The 23,351-nt window shown below is 39.6% G+C and overlaps 2 protein-coding genes and 1 non-coding gene across 5 annotated transcripts in view; 2 read left to right on the forward strand and 1 right to left on the reverse strand.

Annotated features, from left to right (window-relative positions):
• Positions 1-9,855, forward strand: part of PIGF (phosphatidylinositol glycan anchor biosynthesis class F) — a 47,514-nt gene extending 37,659 nt beyond the window's left edge. Inside the window, exon 6 of the mRNA XM_003125167.7 lies at positions 9,520-9,855. Within this exon, the coding sequence (XP_003125215.1) occupies positions 9,520-9,633 (114 nt within the window). The 3' untranslated portion in view covers positions 9,634-9,855. The remainder of the gene's footprint in view (positions 1-9,519) is intronic.
• Positions 6,876-23,351, reverse strand: part of RHOQ (ras homolog family member Q) — a 42,083-nt gene continuing 25,607 nt past the window's right edge. For 2 of the 3 annotated variants that reach the window (XM_021087559.2, XM_005662574.4), the window contains 3 exons: positions 14,837-15,001; positions 14,433-14,528; positions 6,876-10,238 (listed from right to left, as the gene is read on the reverse strand). In XM_021087559.2, the coding sequence (XP_020943218.1) occupies positions 10,083-10,238; positions 14,433-14,528; positions 14,837-15,001 (417 nt within the window). In that variant the 3' untranslated portion in view covers positions 6,876-10,082. The remainder of the gene's footprint in view (positions 10,239-14,432; positions 14,529-14,836; positions 15,002-23,351) is intronic. The other variant, XM_005662575.4, reaches the window with a different exon arrangement.
• On the forward strand, positions 17,451-17,557 carry LOC146404828 (U6 spliceosomal RNA). Its single transcript, XR_014842684.1, has one exon. It is a non-coding gene; the product is annotated as a U6 spliceosomal RNA (small nuclear RNA).

Raw genomic sequence — 23,351 nt, forward strand, 5'->3', positions numbered from 1 at the left:
GCTGGATCAAATGGTAGTTTTAGTTTTCTGAGGAATCTCCATACTGCTTTCCACAGTAGTTGCACCAATTTACAATCCCACCAACAGTGTAATAGGGTTCCTTTTTCTCCACACGCTCTCCAGCACTTATTGTTTGTAGACTTTTTGATGATGGCCATTCTGGCTGGTATAAGGTGGTACCTCATCGTGGTTTTGATTTGCATTTCTCTAATAATGAGTGATGTTGAACATGTTTTCATGTGTTTTTTGGCCATCGTATGTCTTCTTTGGAGATTTGTCTGTTTAGATCTTCTGCCCATTTTTTGATGGGGTTGTTTGTTTTTTTGGTATGGAGCTGCAGAAAGTGTTTATAAATTTTGGAGATTAATCTCTTGTCAGTTGCTTCATTTGCAAATATTTTCTCCCATTCTGTGGGTTCTCTTTTTGTTTTGTTTAGGGTTTCGTTTGCTGTGCAAAAACTTTTCAGTTTAGTTAAGTCTTATTTGTTTATTTTTGTTTTTACTGTCATTACTCTAAGAGGTGGATCTGAGAAGATGTCTGTCGTTTATGTCAGAGAGTATTTGGCCTATGTTTTCCTCTAAAAGGAAACATAGTGTTGGGTCTTATATCTAGGTCTTGAATCCATTTTGAGTTTATTTTTGTGTATGGTGTTACGGAATGTTCTAATTTAATTCTTCTCCATGTGGCTGTCCAGTTATCCCAGCACCACTTATTGAACAGGCTGTCTTTTCTCCACTGTATATTCTTGCCTCCTTTGTCATAGATTAGTTGGCTGTAGGTGCATGGGTTTAATTCTGGGCTTTCTATCCTGTTCCACTGATCTATATTTCTGTCTTTGTGCCAGTACCATATGGTTTTGATAATTGTTGCTTTGTAGTATAGTCTGAAGCCCAGGAGCCTGATTCCTCCAGCTCCATTTTTCTTTTTTCAGGATGTCTTTTGCTATTCTGGGTCTTTTGTGCTTCCAAACAAACTTTAAAATATTTTGTTTGAGTTCTGTGAAAAATGTCCTTGGTAATTTGAGAGGGATTGCATTGAATGCATAGATTGCCTTGGGTAGTATAGTCATTTTGATATTGACCCTTCCAATCCAAGAGCATGGTATGTCTTTCTGTCTATTTGTGTCCTCTTTGATTTCTTTCATCAGTGTCTTATAATTTTCAAAGGACAGGTCTTTTGTCTCTTTAGGTAGGTTCACTCCTAGGTATTTTATTCTTTTGGATGCGATGGTAAACGGGATTGCTTCCCTGACTTCTCTTTCTGATTGTTCATTGTTAGCATATAGAAATGCCATCAATTTCTGTGTATTAATTTTGTATGCTGCGACTTCATCAAATTCATTGATGAGGGTAAAAGGTAAATTCATTGTAGGGCAATGATACTGAAAATGATCTGCTAGCAGGACTTTTATGTGAGAGAGGAGTGCTGGCTAAGGTAACTCATTTGCATGATCCTGGCAAGAGACTTCACTCTGAAAAGAAGTTCCAGCCTGGAGACTATGGACCTCTCCACAAATAGCTCTTCCTAAATCTGTGTTCTGAGTCACAGGAGAGTAGGAGTCTATACAGGGTAGGAGGGTATACAGGGCACAGGGCAGAGCTACAGCTATAGAACTGGATGCAGATGAGCAGATTCATCTGTACGTGGGTTCCTAAGGTGGAAATAGCATTTGCCGTAAGAACATCTGGAAAGACATCACTTAAAATCAAATTCAGAGGAAAATATAAATGATCATTTAGAACCAGTAGAAGTTTGAAAGCAGGTTTTGAAAGATGAATTCTGTCAGTCATGTAAATTTCTGGTAAGCATAATTAACAAAGCAAATTAAAAAGTAGTTTGTGAGAAACTTAGAACTGCCTGGATTTTATCTTCTGAAAGAGCCTGTAATCCTAATGGTTGTGAATTGTTCTAAGTGTTTTTAGGTTTTCTGATCTGCAGATAGATAGGTCAGTTTCCCCATGATACCTGCATAACCTCTCCAAAAATTACATGGCCACACGTATTTTTAAAAATTTATTACTTAAATTTATCTGAAGTTAGATAATCTTCATTTCCCCCTAACTGCTTGGTTTAGAATAGAGGCGCTCAGGATATAGTTTAGAATGAATGGAGCCATTCAAACGGAGACAAAAATGATAGAAGTGTCTTTCAGTGGTTGGTTTAAAACTGATTTCTGTACTTCTTAAAAGTTAGGAAAAATGACAGCTAGAAGGAGGAATTGCCCTTCTGTTTTGGAGGTGAGGCTACATAGGGTTAATATAATGCTGTGTGCTGTATAGCTCTTGAGAGTTTTGTCTGATAAGCTTTATGCTCCCCAGATGTTTCATGTGAAGAATAGCATGTACTGAAGATGCTTATATCGTAAGGGCAAGGGAATGGTTCCTATAGCACAATGTAAATTACTCATTAGCTGTTTTATTTGTTCTAAAGTGCTGGCTCTACTTATTGCCTATTAGAATACCTAAGAAGTACTGCCATTAGTTAAAACATAATGCATGGTACAGGATGATACTGATGCATGGTATTTTACAGCTTTCATGATAAATTTTAAAATATTATTTTGTTTAATACAATAGTGCCATGTTTTAAGTACAAGAAGTACAGTTACTTGCTTTGCAGTTGGGAAACTGAGGCTCAGATGTTAAGTGACCTGGCCAAGGTCATAGGACCAGTAAATAGCTGACGTGGCCCTGTATCTCAGGTCATTCTCACTCCACTGTCTGATGTCATTTCCCAGAAAAGCAAAGTTCCCAAGTAGAATATGAAGTGTTTTTTTAAAGTAGCCTAATGTTTTCATATAATTATTTTTTAAAATTTGTTGAATATTTGAAACTAATTTCAAAAAAAAAAAAATCCCCATTATCTAATCCCAAATATCTGATCATCATTTTAGGTAACTTGCAGCAGTTTATAAACTTCCATTCAGTGATGTAACATATTAGCTGGTTTATGGAGTAAAAAGGTTGGGTATCACTTTAATGACATTACAAGGTTAAAAATCTATTTGTACCTGATATATTTTGCATGTTATAATTAAGTAAAGTGTATTTAAACTGTTTGCTGTGAAATCACATAGTAACAAACAGATGCCATCCACATCACTGAAATTCATCCTTAAAATTCTGAAAACAAAATGTGAAAGGTCACCATGTGTCTTTGGCCAACTAGAACAGTTAGTGACCATACTTGCTAGGGTAGATTGATGAAGAGTACAGGCATTCTTTTTTTCCTTAGTTGAAGTATAGTTGATTTGCAATGTTGTGTTAGTTTCTGGTTTACAGCAAAGTTATTGTTATATATATATAACTGAAAAGAATGCCTAATTTTATGGATATGTGTATTATACACACATCCAACTACTGCAATGTTGTGTTAGTTGCTGGTTTACAGCAGTTATTCAGTATATATATGTATATATATATATATGTGTGTGTGAAAAGAATGCATAATTTTGTGGATATGTGTATTAAACACACGTCCAACTACCACATAACAGAATTCATCTTTCCTTCTTGTCAAACATGGTCCATACAAATGTAGATGTCATTTTTAAAAAACGCTTTTAAAGTACTTCAAATGTGGGCAGGATTTTTTAAATAACTTTAGAGCTGGCTTATTTGAGGAATGGTGATGTTTTAGATTGTAATGACAACTTATTTCATATGTGCCTATTATAAATACGAACCAAAAGATTATTACTGGTTATAACTCACATGAATTGGTCATTTGTACAATATGCCAGATACTCTTATAGGTATAGTTATAAGTCCCACCTCATATATTATCTCGTTTGATCATTACAGTAACCCTGCGAGGTGAGTTTTATGGTAATCCTTATTTTGCAGATAAGAAACCAAGGCACTGGAAGATTTAGGTGACTTACCCAGGGTCACATTTTTTACTTAAAAACATTTTTTTTAAATTGAAATGTAGTTGATTTACAATTTTGTATTAGTCTCAGGTGTCCAGCAAAGCAATTCAATTATACACACATTTTTTTCCATCTTCTTTTCCATTATAGGTCATTGTGTTATGTATAGTTCCCTTTAGTATACTGTAGGGCCGTCCCTGTTATCTGTTTTATATAGTAGTGTGAATATGTTAGTCTCAAACTCCTAATGATCCCTCCACCCTTTCCCCCTTTGGTAACCATAAGTTTTTGTTTTCAAAGTCTGAGTCTATTTTTGTTTTGTAAGTTAAGTTCATTTGTATCATTTTTTTAGATTTCACATACAAGTGAAATCGTATTTGTCTTTCTCTGTTTCTCTAGGTCCATCCATGATGCTGCAAATGGCATTATTTCATTATTTTTCTGGCTGAGTAATATCCCATTTGTATCTATATCACATCTTCTTTTTCCATTCATTTGTTGATGGACATTTAGGTTGCTTCCATGCCTTGGCTATTGTAAATAGTGCTGCAGTGGACATAGGGGTGCATATATATCTTTTTGAATTAGAGATATATGCCGAGAAGTAGGATTTCTGGATTGTGTGGCAACTCTAGTTTTTTAAGGACTTTCCATACTGTTCTCCATAGGGAGTTGCACCAAGTTAACATTCCCACCAACAGTATTAGGATAGTTCCTGTTCCTCCACACATTCTCCAGCATTTATTATTTGTAGACTTTTTAATGATGGCCATTCTGACTGGTGTGAGGAGATAGCTCCTTATAGTTGTGATTTGCATTTCTCTAGTTATATTGAGTATCTTTTCACATGCCTGTTTGCCATCCATGTCTTCCTTGGAGAAATGTCTGTTTAGGTCTTCTGTCCATTTTTTGATTGGGTTGGGCTTTGCTCTTTTGTTATTGAGGTTTATGATCTGTTTATGTCTTTTGGAAATTAATCCTAGGGTCACATACTTAACAAATGGCAGGGCTGCGACTCAAATCCAGTCTAATACAAAAGTCAGTGCTCTTGGTCACTATTCTGTTGTACTTAGAACATGCTTTGAAATATACCAAACTCTACGTACTAGTATATTTTCCTTTACTAAAATGTAAGCAGAGTTTTATAGTAATGCCTGCTCAGAACAAAGTAGGATGGTCTTCAAAAGGAAATAAGCTTGTGTAATTTTGAAATGTCTTTCAACCAGCAAGAGTATCGATTTTTTAACAGAAAAAAACATTGTTATTTAAGAAGGTTTTTTTTAGCTTGGTGAAATTTTTTTATTTCTGGGAGAAAAATAACTTATTGTTAGTACCATGTACCAAAATCCTATAATATCAGGCCTTTGTTAATCCTGACTATTTTAAGAAAAAAATGACCTTTTTTGTTTTTAAGTGCTGAAATATATAAAGAGGCATCTGAGTTAGAGGAAAGATAATAGTAGTACTCTAAGCAGGGTGCTTTCTTCATATGTTGTAGGTACTCATTTTTAGAGTTTTTCTTTTGACTCTAACCATAATAATTTTACCCATTTGCATTATCTAATGTAATGCAAAATGAATTTTTCCCCTAAGAGTTTTTTTTAAAAACACTTTAAAATTTATTAAAAAAAATTGGATAAAAAGATGGTCATTTTGGTCACAGACACTTGTGACTTTCTTTACATGAATGTCTGAGTTTTCCTTAAACAAGACAATTATATATAGCTATCTTAAATTATGACAATTTGGAGAAATGTTTATAGCAACACAGCTGAATTGCCTGTTCAGTGGATGATGCTATGTGTGTTTTTTTAACCCTCTTTGTGGCATGAGGAACGTTAAATAGAAACTCCTCCTAGAAACATCTCCGTATGTGAGACAGTAGTTTTAAGTGGAAAACTTTAAGATGTAGGTCTGATTATGAAAATATGTGACTAAGGTAGGAGTGTTTGACAAGTCACTACGAATTGTTGCCATAGGATAGTTTTAATTTTTAAAAAAGCAGTTATAGGAAGGTTAGGAAATTGCTTGAAGAAAGGTTATTCATCAGCAACCGCCCCAACTCCCTTCAGCAGCTCCTTTTGCCCTTCCCCATCTTGGTCTACAAAAACCAGGTGAAGAAATGCTCTTCTTAAAAAAAGTAAAAGTAAAAGTAAAAAAAAAAAAAAAAGTCTTTTTTTTTTTTTTAAATGACTGCATTACAAATAAGGACTACTGTTTTCAGGAAAGTCAAGCAGGAAAGACTAATCCATTACTAGCAAACAGTCTTCAAAAGCCAGTCCTTATTTTAATTTGCCGATGGCATGGATTCCTTGAGATGTTGACTAGAGAGTTCCAAGGCTTAACCTCTCAGTAGGCAAAAGTTTCTGACTAGTATTTACTTTGTTTTTGGTATTCCCCTGGAGGTGACGTATGGCAGCTGTTTAAAGAATGTGTGTGTAGGAGTTCAGTGGCTCAGTGGTTAACAAATCCGACTAGGAACCATGAAATTTCGGGTTTGATCCCTGGCCTTGCTCAGTGGGTTAAGGATCTGGCATTAACGTGAGCTATAGTGTAGGTCACAGACGCGGCTCTGATCTAGTGTTGCTGTGGCTCTGGCGTAGGCCCCAGCTGTAGCTCTGATTCGACCCCTAGCCTGGGAACCTCCATATGCCCCAGGTGTGGCCCTAAAAAGACAAAAAATGAAAAAATTAAATAAATAAAAATAAAGAATGTGTGTGTAAATGTGTATCCATGTGTTTGGAAACAAAGAGCCACACTGAGATTACACAGTGATTAAAAGAGAGTTTAGTAACCCGAACTGGAATCTGGCTGGGAGTCACGAGGGACGACTATTCTCCCTCCACTTTGACAGCACCCTTTACCCAAGTGCGGGTGCTCACAGTTGGCTGAGGATGCAGACACGTAGCATGAGAAACAGAGGAAAGAGTATGACCCCAAATGTTTACATAGAATGTTAAATAAAAACTACTAAGGTAAGAAGTTCAATGCTTTACATAGATAGTAAACTATGCATATTATTTTATTTGTAACCCCATGTGTTAAGATGGGACACTATTAAAGTAACAATCACTTAAAAAGCAACAACCAACAAACCAGTATTTAATTTGGTACTTAAAATTAATAATTAAAAATCAATGGAAGCAATGCCTAAAATAACTAAGATAATTCACAATAAAAACCATTAATTAGTTCAGGCTCTACTTATTGGAAATATGATTAATTCAACATAGGCTAACTTAAAATGTACCTTTAGAGATAGATAAGGATATAAGCAAAATATTAAGATTTCAGGAAGCCCCTAAAATTATTTTTTAAGAACTTCAGAACTGATTATCTATATGCAAAAAAAACCCAAAACAAAACTATAACTTTAAGTTCATTCATACATGACCTTATTTGAAGCAGTGTATTTTCATTCACTAGCAAAATTCATGTCAGTAAGATATTTTTGAAGTATTTTATTTTTCCAGACATTTCACTACTTGGAACTAGCTGTTCCAGCGATTAGCCTGAATTTCTATGGAAACCTAAGTCTTAAATGAAGACATGCTTCTGAAAATAAGGCAGCTTTTCTACAATCTGTTTATGAACACAAAACAAATCTTTGGTTTTAAAGTGGCAGGGAGGATTTTGCAAAAAGGAAATACTCAAGAACCAAAGCAACGAAAAGGCTCTTAATAAGCAATGGGAAACTCCAAATCCCATCAAGGTCAATAGAGTACCTAAGGCACCTCAGGTTCAGATGATATAATCATCTTTGCTTAGAGTTCTAATAATCTATATACAGGATTTTTACCATCTTAAGAATATGAAGCCGAAAAGGTAATGTCCAACAACGATCATTGTGAGTAGGAAAGAAGAAAATCATAAGAGTTGATAAAGGGGAAGATATCAGAGATCATCTCCTCTACCGCTGCTATTTAAAAGATGAGGAAACTGAGGCCCAATCAAGAAACAGAGGTGACGCCAGAGTGTGGGTTTCTAGATTCCTAGTCTGTTTCTCTTAGGGCAGGACAAATTTCTAGATTTTAAACCTTACTGGCTAGAAAGCCAAGTGTAAAGAGCTTCGGAGATGTGAATTTAAGGAAGAAAAACGAAAATTCCCATCAAATCCCCAAAGGCAAGTTGGAAATAAATGTATAATACTTTACTGTCTTAATTCTATGTGTTGGACAACTTTGCTAATATACTAAGTGAGTTTTATACAGTTCTTTCAATTCTCTCTAAAAACAGCAGACCAAAATGAAATGAGAAAGTTAACATCAGATTCCATCTGCGCATACATAAGGGCATGGGACTTAACACGAACCGCCACTTCTTGGGAGAAAGAAGACATCCACTGTCCAGTTCAGGGAGAAAGATCCTGACCAGTTATCCAGTAGACTCTTCACTCTTCAATGGGGAGGATGATGCTTATATTTAAAAAAATCTCTACAAAGCTCACATACAAGACAGTACATCCTAGATTTGTGACTGATATGAGCATTTAAGGCTATCATTTTCAAGTATAAAAGTTTAGTGTTCCATTACCCAATCTGTGCAATAGACATAGCTATAAGCTCAAGTCATGGAGATTAACAAGCTCACCAAAGACATAAAAAAAAAAAATCATAATTTAGGTAACAGCAAGTTTAAATATAGGAAAGGCAGGGGGAAACAATTCATGGATTAGATTATGCTTCTCTGAATTGCATTAGTTTGTTCACACGGAAACTGTGTCTAACACTGTTGTCTGTTGAATGCCATTTGGAATAAGGTGGATGGACGGCAGACCTTAAACAAGGACGCTTAATTAGGTAACAGAACTAGTAATTCAGGTGGTTCACCTCTAGCACAGTTCTATGGCCTGTTTCCCTAGAGAAAGATTAGCAATGGCTCCAGTATACCAAATAAGATTCACACGTGAACATGAAAAAACATTTTTTTAAAGCCAGGCCTTTTACCCAGGGACCAACATGCACTGCTCGTGGATGAAATAAATCAATGTTTTACTTCTGGCTTAATGTAATATTGTGAAATACAATATGGTTGGAGAAAATGGGTATTTGGAAGCCAGTATGTCATTTAACTTACACTCCAGGTGTACAGAGAAGTTGTAGTTCTGTAACTTCTACTGTGGTTCCAATATCTGTATCTGAAAGGTGACATCAGTTTTATTCTGAAAGCAGTGGCTTTGTTATAAATTCCATGTAACATGCTTGAATTCTAGGTCTTTTTAACGCAATTTAAAGGTTCTTGTGGTTTGGTCAGCAGACACATTTTTCATTTCACTTGTGTACGAGCCAATGTGGAAATTAAAAAACAAAATTCCAACTAGTTCAGAGAGCTAAATTGAGTCCAGGATTATGGCAGTCTGACCCATAATCCCAAAATTTTAATTTGTAATTTTAGCATGTGTCTCATGCAGTTTGGGAGCATCAAACTAAATCTACAGTCGCCAGAAGCCTTGTTACAGTTGAATGCGCAATAACTAAAATGGGTACATTTTTAGTGTTCGTGATAAATGCAATTATGACCTTATTACACTTTTGGCATTCTTTAAGAAAGCACAGTACGCTTTAATATAGAAATATTTAGGTTACACTTAACTTGTGCTCAAGTAATAAAACATTTGTTCTTTATGATCTCATACATTCTCTCCTCAGGAATGGCCCATCTCCTGCACGCTTGGAGCGACCTTTGGCTACGTGGCTGGCCTTGTTATTTCACCACTCTGGATATACTGGAATAGAAAGAAACTTACATACAAGAGCAATTAATTGGAGCAAAGGGAGAAGATACCTCTTTGTGCAGATTCCATAAAGACTGTGCAGAAATGTATATGGTCTAAGCCAGGCAGTTCCACTTAACAGCACTGTTTGTTTTGTTTGTTTTGTTTTGTTTTTTAAATGTAGTTACAACAGGATGTGATTGTAGCTTTTTGAACTATGAAACCCCTGAGAGATTGTACCTTCTAGTTGAAATAAAGTATTTATAATAGATTGTGGCTTCAGATGCTCTTTGCTGCTTCTTGGACCTTTAAGAAACATTCTTAATGAACTTTATAGAATTCTGAGGACAGAGTTGTCGGGTTTTTTTTTTTTTTCTTTTTTTTTCCTTTCAAGTTTTATACTGCTTCATTATTGATAAGAGGTCTGGGTATAGCTGTAGCATTTCATATGCTTTCTGAGAGAAATGGACAGTTTCCTTGGCCACTGAAGATGTCTTCTCACGTAATCAAACAACAGTTTATACATCTTGATCCTATTCTTTTTTTCACTGTGTGTTTCTTTGGAGTTAAAATGGCTATGATAGCCTCATCAAAAACAGTCTTCAATCCCTTCTGGGTTAAAGCTGAACATTCCACATAGCAGCACGCACCTATCTGGGAGGGAGAAAAAAAAAAAAAAAACCACAAATACATAGTCTTTTTTTACGCAGCTGGTACCACACAAACATACCATTATAAGGAAAATTGTAAAATACAGCTATGCAAAAAAGAATGAAATCATCCATATTCATGATATCCAGAGATAGCTAACTGTTACAACACTGGTGTATAACCTTCCAGACTTTCTCTATGAAAAATTCTTTCATTCATCAAACATTTACTGGGTACCTACTATATGCGAAGCAGTGTTTTTTTGGTGCTGAGGACCAGGTCAATGAACTGAGCAACAGAGCAGAGTCCCCGCTGTGCAGTGCTTACATTTGCTTAAGTTCTACTGGGGTAGGAACACAGAGGAGAGAATGCAGAGCAGATGTCGGCATCCTTTTTGGAGACAAAAAGCAGAGTGAGGGCGGTGCAGGGTGCAGAGGGCAGTGGTGGTGCTGGTCAGGGAAAGCGGCTCAACCAGGTCAAGTCTGAGCCCTGAGGGACACCTGGGGGAAGAGCTTCCAGGCAGATGGAGCCAGAGATGCGAGGACCCTGGGGCAGGAGCATGCCTGGAGGGCTCAGAGGCAGAAAGCAGCCAGAGTGGCAGAGGGGAGGGAGCAGGGGAATGGGGACAGGCGAGGTCAGTGAGGCAGCCTCGAGGTCACTGTCAGGGCTTTGGCTCCTACTCTGAGAGGGGACCTATCCATCCATCCATCCATTTGTTCACTCATTCTTTGAAAACTTACAGAGCACTCTCATTTCCCAAATGTGAGACTACAGCAAGGAACAAAATTAAGTTCCTACCCTACTCTCATGAAGTGGACACTTTATTCTTTTATTTATTTATTTTATTTTTTTGTCTTTTCTAGGGCTGCGCCTGTGACACATGGAGGTTCCCAGGCTAGGGGTTGAACTGGAGCTACAACTGCTGGCTTAGGCCACCTCCACAGCAATGCCAGATCTGAGCCACACCTGTGACCTACGCCACAGCTCACAGCAAGGCCGGATCTTTAACCCACTGAGCAAGGCCAGGGATTGAACCCACAGCCTCATGGTTCCTAGTCGGATTCGTTAACCACTGAGCCACGACGGGAATGCCTAATGGACATTTTAGAGGGAGAAGACCATAGACTAATAAACACAGAGGCAGAATGTCAGAAGATAATGTGTGCTTTGGAGAAAAAAATGGGGAAGGAGATGGGGGGGGGGAGATGAGGCAAGGTCTCACTGAGAAAGTGGTATGTGAGCAGAGACCTGAAAGGGAAAGAGTGAAGAATGCCCACACAGGGAAGAATATCCCAGGCAGAGGGGGCAGGACAAAGGCCCTGAGGTAGAAGACGGGGCAACAGTTCGGAGGCCTGGAGCCTGGAGTACAATGAGTCAGGCGGAAAGGTAGCAGGGCCTCGGGCCTTTATTTACTGGGGTGAGCTGAGGAGCCACTGGAGGATTCTGAGCAGAGCAGTGAGGTGATGGAGCTTCTATTGTTAAAGACTCACTCTGGCTGCTGTGTCCAGAAGAGGTTAACAGACAGAGATGTGGAAAGGTGAGTGAGAGGCTGTTGCAGTAATCCAGGCCAGAGAGGGAGGGGCCCTGAACCCGGTGCCAGGGGAGGGGCTGGTGAGGAGCATTTGGATTCTGGATTTATTCCAAAGGTAGAACGACCATGTTTGGTGGAAGGGTTTGCAGTAGGGAGGCTGAAAGGGCAAAATCAAGTGTGACTTCCAGGCTTTTGACTTGTGTTACTGGGAAGATGGGTCTGGAAGGGAAATCCGGGAATTCTGCTTTGGACATGTTCATTTTGAGATGCTTCCTACCCAGATGAACTTGTTGCATGGACAGGTGGATAACCAAGCCTAGAGTTTAAGGAAGAGGTCCAGGCTGCAGAGAGAAATTTGGGCCTCTCAGCCGCAGATCATTCAAATCACAAGACTGATAGAAGCTCACCAGGCCTGGAGAGTGAGTGTGGATAGAGACATCCAAGAAGCCTGAGTGCTAATCCCTGGACCAGCCCACATTCAGAGATGGGGACATGAGGAGATGGAAGAGAGGCCAATGAGAGGGGAGAGAGCCCAAGAGAAGGCATTCAAGGAAGCCAGGTGAATGTGTTTCAAGAAGGAACCGATGGTGTCAAATGCAGCTGATAGGTCTAGAAATGGGATATTCTGCAAACACTTTTTTTCTTAAGCTACATAATAAACATGAACATCTTAATAAGCATATTAGTATAAATTTTTAATAGATGCAGGGTTTTTGTTTTTTTGCTGTTATAAACACTGCATGAATTTTATAACCAACTCTTTAAGCACATTCCATATTATTTTCTTAGGATAAACTCCTACCTACGGAATTGCCCGATCAAAAGTGTACATGATTTTAAAGCTTTTGCATATTGTCTGGAGTTCCATCATGGATCAGCGGTAATGAACCCTACTGGCATCCGTGAAGATACTGGTTCAATCCTCAGCCTCACTCAGTGGACTGGGGATCTGGCATTGCCATGAGCTGTGGTGTAAGTTGCAGGCATGGCTTGGATCCCGAGTTGTGGTGGCCATGGTGTGGGCCAGCGGCTGCAGCTCCATTTCGACCCCTGGCCTGGGAACCTCAATATGCGGTGGATGTGGCCCTCAAGAGCAAGAAAAAAAAAAGTTTTGGCGTATTGTCAAAGCTGCTTTTATGCTTTTACTCAATGAGCAACAGTAGAACATTGTGTCCATTTCTTTGCACCCTTGCATCAGTGGGTATTGCAATTAATTTCTCATTTTGGGGGCCAATTTTATAGCTGGAAATTGAACTTACATTTGACCACCAGGGAGTATGAACATACTTCTTATCTTCGATTGCAATCTGCAATTTTTGGTGACTCTCCCGTTGCTGTTCTCTTTTTCTTTTGGGGTATATGTCTTTTTCTGATGAATTCCTATGCGAGGGGCTCCTGTACACTCAGGGTATTAACCCATTTTTTGCCATAAATGTCAAGTTTATTATGTGACTTTTCACTTTGTTCCTGCCATTTGATGTGGCATTAAATTTTTATGTAGTTAAATCATCAATGGTTTCACTTATGACTTGTACCTTTATGACATTTAGAAATTCCTTCTCTCCCAAGATGACAGAAGTTAATACACGGAATTTCTAAAGTGACTTGTTAGTGAAGCTATATATCTTTTGCTTAGGAAAAATCATCCTCCGAAAAGTTTTCCTGCTTTCTCCTGCCTCCTGATAGTATTTTTTAAAAAGATCTTATAAGATTCCATTTCCACAAAAGTCCTATTAAAGTCATAACATCTAAAAAATAGAATCCAATAATGGTAGAGCCAAATGAAAATAAAACTCAGCCTCGCTTTGGGGAGAGTAAGAATATAAAATAAAAGGTATTTTATGCATCACAGTTATATTTTTAGAATCATAATATTTTCTACATGTCCTAAAAAGATTGGAAGAGAATTCAATACATTTCTTCTCCAGCCTGGCCATGCTTCTTGTTTTTAACTGCAGATTAAATTGCCCTCCTCTCCCTACCTACGCCATGAGTCTTCACTAAAGACAAGGCCTGATTTGGCACAGCCCAAATGGTTACATAATTAAGATGCCCCTTTTTCTTTCTTTTTGGCTTTTTAGGGCTGCACCCGCAGCATATGGAGGTTCCCAGGCCAGGGGTCAAATCGGAGCTGCAGCTGCCAGCCTACACCACAGCCACAGCAATGAGGGATCCAAGCCACATCTGTGACATACACCACAGCTCATGGCAACACCAGATCCTTAACTCACTGAGCGAGGCCATGAATCGAACCCGTGACCTCATGGTTCCTAGTCTGATTCGTTTCCACTGAGCCACAAAGGGAACTCCAAGATGCCCCTTTTTTTTCTGACCACTCTGTCTTGACTTACTAGGCAAATACCGGTAACAGGGTAGCACAGGTGTAAAGACCAGAGTCAGGCCTTTCCTGAGGCTCAGTTCTGCCATTTCTTACCTGCAGAACCTCACAAGTGACCTGACATTGCCATACCTTGGTTTTCTCTTCCATAAAACAGAGGAACTAGTCAGACTGACCTCATTGAGTCAATGCAAGAACTGAACCATCTAACACATGTACAACACTCAGCATGGGCCCTGGCATACAGTAAATAATATGCACAATACATGTTAGCTTCTATTATTACCTTAGCTTTGCTTACATTTAAGTTCTGTAAAGGTTACATTACCTCTTTTGCTAGTTTCTGTCCTTGTTCCACACATATAGGTTTTTCTTTCATATCATTCAGTCTTGCTAAAGTTTTGGGGTCATCTCGGAGATCAATCTAGTTAAGAAAGGTCAGTCACGTCCCGTCATATTATGTCATGAAAGATAAAGCATGTAGTCCCATTTAAAGCCCAAATATCAAAAAAAAGATCACAAAAGAACCTGATTTTTTTCAACCAACCAATACAGTATTTGCTTTCTTCTGTTACTACTTCTTCCAAAAATGTGATGGAATTTATTATAACTCACAATTGAGATTAAACACGTGTCTCATTTGCTAGACCCAAGGGCCATGTGCTTGAGAGCACGACCACAAGGCAGGCCAGAGAGATTCTTCTTAAATGCATGAAATCAAAGTGGACTTACCTGAGTTCCTATTAATAAAAAGGGTACATTTGGTGCGTATTCCTTAAGTTCTGGCACCCACTCCTCTTTCACATTTTGAAACGAGGCTGGATTTACCACAGAGAAGCATATAAGGAAGACATCAGTCATTGGATAAGATAAAGGCCTCAGACGATCATAGTCTTCCTGAGGAAGAAAGAAAAAACACGTTATTTCCATTTCTGTAGTTTACGAAAAATGTGTTTCTTAGATTAGATGGTCCAAGCAGCAAAGCCAGGACTGATCCACACATGGAATATGTAGCATTCATTCGACATAAAACAACAGAATCCCATTCACATCTGCTATTCTTCCTTTAGATGTTCTGAACACCAGTGGGGTTAAAATATGACAATATCATTAACTACAATGAAATTTTGAGAAAATACCTTGCAATTATGAGAGTTGTCACTGGAAGCTTTTTTTTTTTTTTTGGCTGTGCTTGCAGCATGCAGAAGTTCAGGGCTAGGAACTGAACCTGTGCCGCAGCAGTAACCTGACCACAGCATTGACAACACCGGATCCTTAACCCACTGAGCTACCAGGAAACTCCCACTGGAAGCATTTTTAACTGAAAAGTTGGCACACAGAACTGACTGTAGCCAGATGTCTAAGTATTGTCATTTATAATAAGTACTATATCCTGAATGTTTACCATGTGTTATCGTGAATGTGGAAACATATGACCCACATGCTCTCTTGCGTATTCCTTACTCTTCGCAACAACTAACTGTGTGACATAAGAACCATTATCTCTGTCTTCCATTTGCATAAAATGAGGAACAGAAGTTAAATAACTTGTATCAGGATATACAGCAAGTAAAGATGAGATTCAAACCCTGGCAGTTTTACTCCTGAACCTACACCTTAACCACGATACAGCTTCACCAAGACCTTAAATCTATGCGTTCCCTGTTTATACAGTTTTCTTAACTGTGTGTGTGGGTGTGTATGCATGCGTGCGTGAGCATGTATGTGTGAAAATTTAAAGATAGAAACATATGGAGTAAATCCACAAAAATCCCCTTCCTCCCCAATTTGCATTCCTTTCCTGAAATGCAGATTCTGCACCCTTCAGCATGTCTTGGAGACAGTTCCAGAGCAAAGTACGTTTCACTGCTATATAATTTGAAACCACTGCTTCGTACTCCATGGAAGGGCTTGTACAATTTATGGCTGATTTGGCCTCTATCACAAAGGCAGTGAAGATCCTGTTTTGCTTAGACTATTTTCTGTGACACAAAATTCTGCTCATTTAGTTTCTAGTGAGCAAACAGAGTTGGGATTCCATTTTTGTCAGGGCTAGCCTCTCACCTGGTTTCAAGGAAACTTTATCTTTTTTTTTTTTTTGTCTTTTGTCCTTTTAGGGCTGCACCCATGGCATATGGAGGTTCCCAGGCTAGGAGTCTAATCAGAGCTGTTGCCACCGGCCTACACCACAGCCACAGCCACAGCAATGCCGGATCCTTAACCCACTGAGCGAGGCCAGGGATTGAACCTGCAACCTCATGTTCCTAGTCGCATTCGTTTCCACTGCGCCACGACAGGAACTCCATAAGCCGCCACCCCTCTGAAATGACCTGCTTCACTACTAGAAGTGCATGAATGTGGATCTAAAGGCTCATTAAAAACATCTTCCACTTGGAGTTTCAGCAGCAGGACTTTTCTCATGAAATGATTTTTATGTCATCTTCTGACATTTTTCTTACTATATGTTCAACTCAAGCATATTATTATCTCAAACTCTTGACTTTGGAGTTAACCGTTCTGTTTTTCTGTGATGCTTTTGAAGGGCACACCTACAGTTTCGAGCCAAGGGCACTGAAAGATTTCTCAGGTATTGGCTAGTCCAGGATAAGAGGGAACATGCCATCCCCAATCTTCTTTACTGTTTTCGTTTTGCTTTTTAGGACCATACCTGCGGCATATGGAAGTTCCCAGACTAGGGGTCATATCAAAGCTGCAGCTGCCAGCCTACACCACAGCCACAGTAACAGGGGATCCAAGCTACATCTGGGGCCTACGCCAAAGCTTGCTGCAACGCTGGATCCTTAATCCACTGGGCGAGGCCAGGGATCAAACCCACATCCTCATGGATACTAGTTGGGTTCTTAACCCACTGAGCTACAACAGGAACTCCCTACTGTTTATTATTAAAAGCAGAGGTCTCTAATTGGCTTCAAGTAAAGCAGTGTTCTGGTGTTAAGAAATTATTAATGAAGAAATCAAGAAGAGTAGGTAGAACACATGTTTGCATTCAGTCAGTTATTACAAGAAGACTATCATCAAAAACATAACATGTTTCGGGAGTTCCCGTCGTGGCTCAGTGGTTAATGAATCTGACTAGGAACCATGAGGTTGCGCGTTCAATCCCTGGCCTCGCTCAGTGGGTTAAGGATCTGGCGTTGCTGTGAGCTGTGGTGTAGGTCGCAGACACGGCTCAGATCCCACGTTGCTGTGGCTGTGGTGTAGGCCGGCAGCTGTAGCTCCAATTCGACCCCTAGCCTGGGAACCTCCATATGCCACGGGTGCAGCCCTAGAAAAGGCAAAAAGACAAAACAAACAAAACATAACATGTTTTAAAAATCAGCTTTGAGTGTTTGCTATGGTAGCACATATACTAAATCAGGAGCCATACAGAGATGATTAGCACGGACCCTACCCAAGGATGACATGCAAATTCGCCAAGTGTGCCATATTTTTAGAATGGATGTGTGTATATGTATAACTGATTCACTGCGCTGTGCACCTGAAACTAATACAATATTGTAAGTCAACTGTGCCCCAACATTTTTTTTTTAAAATCAGCTTTGAGTGTTAAAAAAGTACAATTCAGTGCATACGTATACTTCTCAGCTGCCTATCTCAACCTGCATGTTGAGAAGGGGAATAAAAGGGACAGCGTTTCATCTTAGCTTCCACCCGGCCATTCTATGTTCCTGAGCCACCTGCACAGAGCACGGTCTGGGAACGGGGGTCGTAATCGGTATTTCGAGATCTAATTTTCACAGAATTAGAAATGAGGACACTATCTCCTGGGATTAAATGGAATAAATGAAACAATTCAACTAAAGCACTCAGCTGAGTGCCAGGCACATAAAAGAACTCTTTCAACACTTTAACATAAATTCTTCATCCCACGGGAAACTGGTTCCCTTACTTTCTGCCAATCTGCACATGTCTCATCAGTCCCAACCCGGTCCCCCGCATCTCTCTCCAACCGCAGAGAAGAAACTTTGGGAGAAATAGAGTTTTCTACCCTGGCATCAAAACACACAAAACAAACTGAAGTCTCTTGAGGACAGTATAATTTTCAGATTAATCAAAGAGAATGAGATATTATTACTGTACCAGTCATTTGGGGACCAAAGAGTCTTAAGACTATTTAAAATGTAATAACCCCCCAAAAGAATCCAACATAGCCATTTTTCAAAAAATCAAATTAGATTTTTTAATGGAAAGTTAACCTCATCAGGGAAACAGAATGTGCACTCTTTTCTGGGAGGGTATTACAAGATATAAAAAGTAAGTGAAGGCAAAATTCTCTAGAAATGCTTAATATTAATTCCTGATATTCTGTAGAACATAAGTCTATTGTATGGATTCCTTTCCTAACTATAGTGAATACTGACTTTCCTCAGTGAGAGACATGTGGGCTCAAAGGAAGGAAATTAGATAAATCACTTCCAGATATTTGTTAAGCTATAGATTTTTATTGAAATAGTTAAAATATGAAGAATTGGAGCTAGGAGTTCCCTTTAGGGCTTAGTGGTTAATGGACCCGACTAGGAACCATGAGGATGTAGGTTCGATCCCTGGCCTCGCTCAGTGGATTAAGGATCTGGTGTTGCTGTGAGCTGTGGTATAGGTCGTAGATGCGACTCAGATCCCGAATTGCTGTGGCTGTGGTGTAGGCCATCGCTACAGCTCCGATTAGATCCCTTGCCTGGGAATTTCCATATGCCTCAAGTGCAGCCCTAAAAAGAAAAAAAAAAAAAAAAAAGAAGAAAAAAAAAAAGAATTGGAGCTAAAAGAAAAAGAAGACAAGTGTGTTTAGAACTCCTTGGAACGAACTGTTACTGCTTAAGTCTGAACTATCTAAGGTGAACTCCTTTGTCTCCAGCTAAATAACTGGCAGTGGTTATCAGAATGAGACCTTTCTGCTTCCATCCATTCTGAGTAATTAGAAGTCTAATAATAGATACCAAAGGGGAAAAAAAAAAAAGATCCCCTGTGCATCCTCTACCCTGCAACATATAAAATTGTTTATATTCACCGTACAGTATCTTGAGTGAACTTAACATGGAATTTTAGATTTGGAGATAAATAAATTGAATCATGCAAATCATTCTTCCTCAGCTACACATTTAAAATTTGAAAACACAAAGAAAGTTAGATGTGGAGTTGCCTTTACTCCAACTCCACATGTTGGAAAAGGAGAATTTTTTTTTTTTTTTTTTTTTTGTCTTTTTGCCTTTTCTAGGGCCGCTCCCGAGGCATATGGAGGTTCCCAGGCCAGGGGTCTAATCTGAGCTGTAGCCACTGGCCTACACCACAGCCACAGCAACACCAGATCCCCAATCTGCTGAGCAAGGCCAGGGATCGAACCCGCAACCTCATGGTTCTTGGTTGGATTTGTTAACCACTGCGCCACAACGGGAACTCCCAAGTTGCCTTTACTTTTAAAAGTTCTATGTTCTCGAAAGAATCTGAAAGAGAATGGATGTGTGTACATGTATAACTGAATCACTTTGTTGTACAGCAGAAATGATTAAACCCTGTCAATCAACTATACCTCAAAAAAATTTTTTTTTAAAAAAAGGAAAAAAACCCCAAAGTCCTAATTTCTCAAAGCCAATTCTCTACTGATCTCCTAATCAACAAATCAATTATATTTTTAGTCCAAGTTTTTGTTTGTTTGTTTTTTTCTTTTTAGGGCCACACCTGTGCCATATCCAAGTTCCCAGGCTAGGGGTCAAATCAGAGCTGTAGCTGCCGGCCACGGCCACAGCCACAGCCACAGCATCATCAGATCTGAGCTGTGTCTGTGATATACGCCAAAGCTCACGGCAACGCCAGATCCTTCACCCACTGAGCGAGGCCAGGGATGGAACACACGTCCTCATGGATACTAGTCAGGTTTGTTACTGCTGAGCACAACGGGATCTCATAACGATTTTTTTAAAAAGTAGATATTTAAACATTTCTGCCTGATACCTGAAGCATTCTCAGCATATTAAAGACATCTATTTTATATCAAAACCATGGAAAACAATGATGAATTAGGTCAACAGGATTGTTGAACTGCTTGGTAAAATCTTTAGCTTCTTGGAAAGTGGCTAAGTAACAGTGGTATCCTTTTTTTTTTTTTTTTAAACAGTGTGTTCTAGTAGCTTAGTGATTAGGCTCTCCATTCTCTCAGGGGTGCCTGACCTGTGATGATGACAAGCCTCACCCTTCACCAGTATCTCAGGCTGACAATCTGACAAGAATCCCCAGACAAGAGACCAGCGGAATGTGCTCTGAGAGAGGAAACAAAACCTCTTCGGGCGCAACAGAACTGTAGCAAATGGCCACTGTCTGGGAGACCCTTCTGTATGTGCAGCTCAGCCAGCAGTGCCCAGGGGCACCCCCACTTCTGCACCCCTCTTGTCCCCTTCTTGTGGACCTCGACTGAGTTCTGTTTAAAGTACATATTTTTAGAATGTCTATGCCTATTTAAAATGCAGGGTTCTGGAGTTCCCGTCATGGCGCAGTGGTTAACTAATCCGACTAGGAACCATGAGATTGCGGGTTCAATCCCTGGCCTTGGTCAGTGGGTTGGGGACCTGGCGTTGCCGTGAGCTGTGGTGTAGGTTGCAGACGCGGCTTGGATCCCTCGTTGCTGTGGCTCTGGCGTAGGCCGGTGGCTACAGCTCCGATTGGACCCCTAGCCTGGGAACCTCCATACGCTGCAGGAGCAGCCCTAGAAAAGGCAAAAAGACCAAAAATAAATAAATAAAATGCAGAGTTCTCTTGTGGCGCAGCAGGTTAAGGATCCAGCGTTGTCATTGCAGCGGCTCAGGTCACTGCTGTGGTATGGGTTTGATCCTTCGCTCAAGAATTTCCACATGCTCTGGGCAGGGCCAAAGGAAAAACAAAAACAAAAATAAACCGCACATGCACACATGTCCAAAATATGTACTTTAAGCAAAGCCACTCACGTTGGACAGCGTAGGTCTTGCCGTGCTTTTTGTGGTATATTATCCCACGCTGGTTATTGAAAAATCAATTGGCGAAGATGACTTGAGACGGTACTGCGTGGAAGATGTCCTAAGGACATGTACACACGAATAAAAGAAATAACCGTCCCCTCTGGAGCTTATAGTTTAGTTGGGAATTTAATACATGTACATATCAAAAGACAGATTCAACAGTGGGAAAAAGAAAAGTGTAAACCGGAGCAGGTGAATCCATAAATGCTTCATCGCAGAAACATCAATAAGCTCCTACCACGTGCCCAGAATATGCAACCACGAGAGAAACGCAGGGAGGACAAGATTCAGGTCATTTCTGATATGTCGAACGCTTTGTGAACACCTGAAAAGCTCTCCTAAGACACCTGTGAGACCCCTAAAAACATGACAACAAGCTCAAATGAGTAAGAGTGCCCATGGGGTGCCTGTGCACCTCGCCACACTTTGCAGACCTCGATGCCACAGCCTAGAAGAGAAGAAACTGCAGTGCTGATGAGGGAACAGGCTTAAGGTTAGTCCTGAGAAGGAGGAACTGATAGCTGGAAAGAGACAAACATTTACAGCAGTCTCTGTTCCTAGGGAATTCACGGCAAGGGAGACAACTGTACGTGGACATTATATTACAAGTCAGAATGTGGTGAATACCAAGGGCAGTAATTAGGGGATGCTAAGAAAAGACTTCTTAAGAGAGGTGGCATTTGCCTTGAGACTTACAGAATGCAGAGGACTGGAACACAGATGTCCTCCTAGCATGTTGGGCTTGGTTAAGTCACTTATTCGCTAGTCTGTTTATCAGTCTGTAAAATGGGAGATCACCAGTAACAAATGCTCTGAAGATGATAAAGTGCTATAAGAATATATTATGCCTCCGAATACGCCGGGATGATACTTTGATTCAGAAAAGAGTCATTTATCAAAACCTTTTAGCGTTTTCCTTTGTTAACAACTTCGAATGAGAAAAAGTGGGAGCACAACTGAATAATTCGTGAAGCACCAGACTTGTAAAGTCTCAAACAGCTTTGAGATACATAAAATGTATGGCAACTCAGTAAGAATGTCCCTGACAACTAGTGGCTTGGGGTAAATGAAGGCAGGTAATCTCCGTTTGAAACAGCTGTTTCCGGTGAGAAGCCCCTCCCCCCAACAGGTATCAGGCGTGGTTCTTTTTTTTTTCAGGTGTGGTTCTTGAAACACACTAACCCCTAAAGGATGTGATCCTGAAGCCAAGAGGACACAGGGGCTGAAGCTGACCTCTGAAGATGAAAAGTGTTTGGTCCTAAATCTGATAAATTATCGACATTTCTACAATAATTCTTGGTAACAGTAGTCTATGAAATGTCCTTTTCTCCTTTTGTTGCTTTCAAGTTCATTTTGTATTTAACTTTGTGAAATGAAAACATGACCTCTCACCCTCTTTAAAATAACTGATTTTCAAAGAAGCTGGGTTGGACCCTTCGGAGGAATATTTGGGAAAGTTTGGTTCAAAATGCATTACTGATAATTACTGAATTTACCTACCACCTCCTACAAAGAAAATTTGGGGAGGAGAATTTTTTTTTTTTTTAAAGCACTAGAAATTCTTTACAAGGTCATTGTTTTTCAAACCCTTATTATTTGGCTTCTCCCCCTTTCTGTCTTTTCGGGGTTTTTTTGTTTTTTTTTTTTAATTAGGTTTTCTGTTCAGTGGTGAAATGGTGTTTATAAATCACTTGCCTGATTAGCTCTTGACAAAAGAATTCTTGAAACTGAAGGTTTAGTTTCTAACTTTCAGCAACTGTCATCTATTTTGATTAGACTAAGTCTGTCTCCCAATTAATTTACTAATGATTTAGGAGCTGGCAAACCAGATCTTTGGCTTCTTTTCCATTATTATCTTCCTTTGGGCTGCCTGACTGATTATAACTCCTGTTTAGGTTAGTTGGAGAGAAAAGAGAGAGAGAGAGAGAGAAATTTACATGTGCGGTAGCAGAGAAACCACCAGCTGGAGAACTGGCTCAGCCAGCATCTAACCGTGTCTCATGAACCTGCACTTCCTCATCTCTGAGAGGAGAGGACTGAACTAGATCACCACGTCACACGGTTGAAAACGTTCAAACCAACACTTTTTACCCTTGTGAGCAGCCCTAGGAACAGATTTAATGTAGGTGGAGGTTTCAACGACTGCATGAAAACGGAGTTTTAGGATTCGGTTTTATCTAAGCTGACCCCCCAAGGCAGAAGATCAAGACTTAGCTAAATATGGCCCTTGGGCGAGCTTCATT

The sequence above is a fragment of the Sus scrofa genome, chromosome 3, assembly GCF_054392235.1.
Source record: "Sus scrofa isolate SSC_HxYL_T2T_F1_AM1 chromosome 3, Sscrofa_HxYL_maternal_Yorkshire_Landrace_v2.0, whole genome shotgun sequence".
Taxonomy (NCBI): Eukaryota; Metazoa; Chordata; class Mammalia; order Artiodactyla; family Suidae; genus Sus; species Sus scrofa.